Source organism: Rhinichthys klamathensis, unplaced genomic scaffold (genome assembly GCF_029890125.1).
Source record: "Rhinichthys klamathensis goyatoka isolate OS25496 unplaced genomic scaffold, OSU_Roscu_1.1 h1tg000866l_1, whole genome shotgun sequence".
NCBI lineage: Eukaryota > Metazoa > Chordata > Actinopteri > Cypriniformes > Leuciscidae > Rhinichthys > Rhinichthys klamathensis.
The window spans coordinates 41,042-47,301 of record NW_026607233.1 but is presented as its reverse complement, the minus strand read 5'-3'; the positions used below and the strand labels follow the sequence as shown (position 1 = coordinate 47,301).

The following is a 6,260-nucleotide window of genomic DNA, read 5'->3' as shown; positions in this document are numbered from 1 at the left end:
CCCAACGGCAGCTTCCACTGCAGCCGCTTCCTGTCAATCACCAGCCAAGCCCCGCCCACCGGCAGCTTCCACTGCTGCCGCTTTCTGTCAATCACCAGCCAAGCCACGCCCACCGGCAGCTTCCACTGCAGCCGCTTCCTGTCAATCACCAGTCAAGCCCCGCCTACCGGGAGCTTCCACTGCAGCCTCGACCTGTCAATCACTGACCAAGCTCCTCCCTCCGCCAAATTTTGACTGTAAACATCCCGCCGAGAGCGCGCGCCATCTTGGTCGGATTCAATGAGAGGAAGCGCTTGCTAACTTCTCTCCGCGGGAGGGGAGAGAAAAGCCTGGCCGCAATCAACACAGATAAGCTAATTTGAATGGTACGTTATGGAAAATGTGTATTATTGCGGATTAATGTGCGTGTGAAGTCTAATTTACGAGCAGGAGAATTAAATTTGACGCCGTTGCTAATCAACAGTTGGCTAATGCTAATTGCTAACGATAGCTTGAAAATAAACTCACTGGCTGTGCAAGCTGTATTAAAATATAAATCCGTTGTAACTTTAAGTCGTTATATGTGGCAAAGAAAAATAATTTATAATCATGTATAATTTATAAGTGATATAAGCATTGGTTATTTTAAAGCTAACTATCTCAGCTTGCTAAGAAACAACTTAGCCAAACGCTTGTGTGGAAATTAACGCAATTGTTTTGCATCGTTAATAAATGCATTTTTTGTTAGATTTTGCGTGCAATAAACCTTTTTAAAAACTTTGCATCGGATTATGTGGCGCTTTGGAGCCGTGGAATTGTGTTTAATCTCGATTTCGTCATGTTGGTGTAAAGGCGGGCAATGCAGGCTAAGCATGCAATACAGTAAATCTAAAGATGTGTTTGTGATTGCTTGCGTAAGATTTGACGTATGCATGTTTTAGATTAATCTGCATATTCTGTGTCTCAAACCCTAGTGAGTTGCCGTTAGATAACATACATTTGTGGCATGTTCAACTACATGAGACTTTATTGTAGTCCTAGTTTTGACTGAATCCTCTTGTGTCTCCTCCAGGTGTAGCAGAGAGGTCTCAGAGGATTGACCAGACACCAGGGCAATGTTTTACGCCCACTTCGTCCTCAGTAAACGTGGGCCGCTGGCCAAGATCTGGCTGGCGGCCCATTGGGACAAAAAACTGACCAAAGCGCACGTCTTTGAATGCAACCTGGAAAGCAGCGTGGAAAGCATCATCTCACCAAAGGTTCGTCTTTCGTCTGCTTTTGGATGGTGTGTGTTCATGCATATGGTAATTCTGTTTTTCTACTCTTCTAAATAGGTGAAAATGGCTCTGCGTACATCTGGCCATCTTCTCCTGGGCGTGGTGAGGATCTACCACAGAAAAGCCAAATATCTTCTGGCTGATTGTAATGAAGCGTTTATCAAGATCAAAATGGCTTTCCGCCCAGGTATTGAATCTAAACACCCGTTATAGTGAAATCATTAGCTTCGGAGCCACCTGGGTTTGCCTGGTAATAATGCATTGTGTGTTTCCAGGTGTCGTTGATCTGCCAGAAGACAATCGTGAGGCTGCGTACAACGCCATCACTTTACCAGAGGAGTTCCACGATTTCGACCAGCCTCTTCCTGATCTGGAGTAAGACACTTGTTGTCTTTTTTATTACACATTCATATTCTGTCTGTATTAAGACAAAAGCCCTATTTGGACAGTAATTGTTTCTCATGTGGATGTCTGTAAAAATAATTTACATGGCACCTCAGTGATAAAACTCGATTTATTCATTGTGGAGGAGTGAGTTTTATAATCGCATGAAATGCTTTTTATATCCTTGCATTTTATCTCAAAAGGATGTCATTTCTAAAAAATATGGAAATTAGTGGAAACAAGTTAATGCAACCTCTTATTTACACGAGGTAAAAATAAAGCTGCCTGTTTTTATTTTTAATGTTTTGTATAATAGCCTACATATTTAAATTGTATCAAATTGCTGCCACAATAACGGCCCATTTCAAATGATCCTGCTTTTATCTCTCTCCTTTTTGTTCGCTGAGGTGGAGCGGTGATGAAGGATTGTTCTTGTAAATACTTAAAAAGCATTTCAGTAATAAGTGTACAACGTACGTACGGCAGTGATCAAAGGGATTTAAACAGTGAATTTTGAAGTGATATCTTCTTGTAAACTCAGAGATGAGGATTCAGACGGCAATTAAGTTTTGGATCCGGACGACAATAAAATCACAGACTAACCCCTGTGAATGTTGAACTCTCCGTCTGAATAGGGCTATAGACTGTGTATGGGTCAAAAACAATGCTATTTTGATCATTATTGCTTGATATAAAACTACATAAAGGTTCTGGATTTTTTTTTTTAAGTTATGCTTCTGCGATAATCTACTCCTCTTGAATGTGACTCTTTGCATTTGTCATTTATAAGTTAAAAATGTGTGTTTCAGTGATATAGATGTAGCACAGCAGTTCACCCTGAACCAGAGTCGTGTTGAGGAGATCACCATGAGGGAGGAAGTCGGAAACATCAGCCTCATGACCGACAATGACTTTGGTAAAAACTCATAAGCTGTTTATGTTTATAGTAAGTAGGGCTGCACAGTCAATCGCACTGAAACCGCACGCGATTTGGCAAAGGCTGCGATTATTTTATGCGCAGATTGTCAGTGAAGTACACACATCCGAACACCAAAGTCTCTCACACACACACACATCTGAACACCAAAGTGTCTCACACACACACACATCTGAACACCAAAGTCTCTCACACACACACACATCTGAACACCAAAGTGTCTCACACACACACATCTGAACACCAGATTCTCACACACACATCCATCTGAACACCAAAGTCTCTCTCACACACATCCATCTAAACACCAAAGTCACACACACACACACACATCCATCTGAACACCAGTCTCACATACACACCCCACATATGCCCCGCCGCTGAAGTAGTCAGTCTCTCACACACACACACACACACACACACACACACACACACACACACACACACACACACACACACACACACACACACACACACACACACACACACACACACACACACACGCACATCCACCTGAACACCAGAGTCTCTCTCACACACACACATCCGAACACCAGTCTCACACACACACACACACACACATCCATCTGAACACCAAAGTCTCTCTCACACACATCCATCTGAACACCAGTCTCATATACACACCCCACATATGCCCCGCCGCTGAAGTAGTCACACACACACCCCTGAACACCAGTCACACACACCACATATGCCCCTCCACTGAAGTAGTCAGTCTCTCACACACACACACATCCATCTGAACACCAAAGTCTCTCACACACACACACATCCATCTGAACACCAGTCTCACACACACACACACATCCATCTGAACACCAAAGTCTCTCTCACACACATCCATCTGAACACCAGTCTCATATACACACCCCACATATGCCCCGCCGCTGAAGTAGTCACACACACACCCCTGAACACCAGTCACACACACCACATATGCCCCTCCACTGAAGTAGTCAGTCTCTCACACACACACACATCCATCTGAACACCAAAGTCTCTCACACACACACACATCCATCTGAACACCAGTCTCACATACACACCCCACATATGCCCCGCCGCTGAAGTAGTCACACACACACCCCTGAACACCAGTCACACACACCACATATGCCCCTCCACTGAAGTAGTCAGTCTCTCACACACACACACATCCATCTGAACACCAAAGTCTCTCACACACACACACATCCATCTGAACACCAGTCTCACATACACACCCCACATATGCCCCGCCGCTGAAGTAGTCACACACACACACACCTGAACACCAGTCTCACACACCACATATACCCCACCGCTGAAGTAGTCAGTCTCTCACACACACACACATCCATCTGAACACCAAAGTCTCTCACACACACACACATCCATCTGAACACCAGTCTCACATACACACCCCACATATGCCCCGCCGCTGAAGTAGTCACACACACACACACACCTGAACACCAGTCTCACACACCACATATACCCCACCGCTGAAGTAGTCAGTCTCACACACACTCAGTCACACACACACACACACAACCACACACATCCACCTGAACACCAGAGTTTTTTACACACACACACACACACACACACACACACATCCGAACACCAGAGTCTCACACACACACACACACACACACACACATCCATCTGAACACCAAAGTCTCTCTCACACACACATCTGAACACCAGTCTCACATACACACCCCACATATGCCCCGCCGCTGAAGTAGTCAGTCTCACACTCACTCACTCAGTCACACACACACAACCACGCACATCCACCTGAACACCAGAGTCTCTCTCTCATACACATCTGAACACCAGAGTCACACACACACATCCACCTGAACACCAGAGTCTCTCTCTCATACACATCTGAACACCAGAGACACACACACACATCCATCTGAACACCAAAGTCTCTCACACACACACACCTGAACACCAGTCTCACACACCACATATACCCCGCCGCTGAAGTAGTCAGTCTCACACACACTCAGACAGACACACATCCACCTGAACACCAGAGTCTCTCTCACACACACACACACACACACACACACACATCCACCTGAACACCAGAGTCTCTCTCACACACACACACACACACACACACACACACATCCACCTGAACACCAGAGTCTCTCTCACACACACACACACACACATCCATCTGAACACCAAAGTCTCTCTCACACACACACACACACACACACAAACACTGAATACCAGAGTCTCTCGCAGTGCTTTCAGAGTGATCCGCGTTTACAGAGCCGATCGTCACTGACAAGCTGCGTAGAACAAATAATCACAGCCTTTGCGATTTCAAAATCGCGATAATAAGCCAACTCGAAGTGCGATTCCATGGAAACTGCGATTGGTCGTGCAGCCCTAATAGTAAGATAAGTCGTGAGGTCCATGAACTCCGTAACCTGACGCTCGTGATGTCATGCCAGGTGACTTCGGCATGGATGACCGTGAGATGATGAGAGAGGAGAATGCGTTTGAGGTGGACATCATCCATGGATCTTCGGCCTCGAACCTGCTCCTGGAGGCGGAGCCGGGCCCCGCTCACCTCCCCGACAAGCCCACGACCCTCGACTACGACGACTTCGGGGACAACAACCTGGAGAACACCGACGGGGGCATTCTGAGTAAGTTCATGTGGATCTGACCCGTGATTAGAGGTTCGGGAAACATGAGGTTCATGCATGAATCGCGATTCTATCTTCTACCGGTTTGAAACGATTCACAAATTTCAAAAATCGATTACACTTCTCAACACGTCTTTAACTTTAAAAGGATTTAAAATTGACTTTAAAATGATTTTTTTTTTATTTGTTCTGAAAAGTTTTTGCACTCGTAAATTTCTTGACGTGTGTGAGTGACTTGATCCTAAAATTTCAAACACTTTTTTTATTCTAGGTAATAAAAGTATTTGGTTGCACTTTACGGTTATACGGTTGTACAATTAAATTGCGAGAAATAGTAATTAAAATGTACTTAGAATAGGGTTAGGGTTAAGGATTGCTTTAGTAATTATGCAAACTTTACTGTTATAACTTTAGTAATAATATAATTTCAAATATTTTGTAACTAATTTCAATGAATTCTGCAATAAAAAAAAAGCTTTCTTTAACCGTTTGGAAAGGATAGACACAGCATTTTAAATTAAACAACATTGCTGTTTTGTAAAAAAAAATATATATATCGAATTAAATCGTGACCAAGAATCGATTTGAATGTAATCGTGAGGTACCAGAGGATTCCCACCCCCGCCTGTGATGATCACGTGATGCTGAACTCTGTGTTTGTTTATTTCAGTGGATAAGATCCTGAGCAATGACGATGGTGGCGGTATATTTGACGATCCTCCAGTTATCCCTGAAAGCGTGATGATGCCTCAAGACCACGGCGACGATGAAGACGACTTTGATAATTTTTCTCGTGAGTACATCCTAGAAACATTCTTGGCTATTGAGTGAATCTCTATTCATCTTATTTTGCAACAAGCTGTTTCTGTGCATGTGTGTTAACTTCTGATTCATTAGCTGCTATATTAAAGGCATAGTTCACCCAAAAATTGTATCAATTTTTTACATTTTATTTATTCTGGAAAAAGTTTTTGTACTCAAGTTAAAAAGTTGTAAAATATTTCT

The 6,260-nt window shown here is 43.8% G+C and overlaps 1 protein-coding gene across 1 annotated transcript in view; it reads left to right on the top strand.

Moving 5' to 3' along the window:
• The first annotated feature begins 222 nt into the window (after positions 1–222).
• Positions 223–6,260, top strand: part of rad21a (RAD21 cohesin complex component a) — a 32,630-nt gene continuing 26,592 nt past the window's right edge. The window contains exons 1-7 of the mRNA XM_056243907.1: positions 223–365; positions 1,052–1,238; positions 1,314–1,443; positions 1,532–1,631; positions 2,450–2,556; positions 5,058–5,255; positions 5,926–6,048. Coding sequence (XP_056099882.1) covers positions 1,095–1,238; positions 1,314–1,443; positions 1,532–1,631; positions 2,450–2,556; positions 5,058–5,255; positions 5,926–6,048 — 802 coding nt within the window. The 5' untranslated portion in view covers positions 223–365; positions 1,052–1,094. The remainder of the gene's footprint in view (positions 366–1,051; positions 1,239–1,313; positions 1,444–1,531; positions 1,632–2,449; positions 2,557–5,057; positions 5,256–5,925; positions 6,049–6,260) is intronic.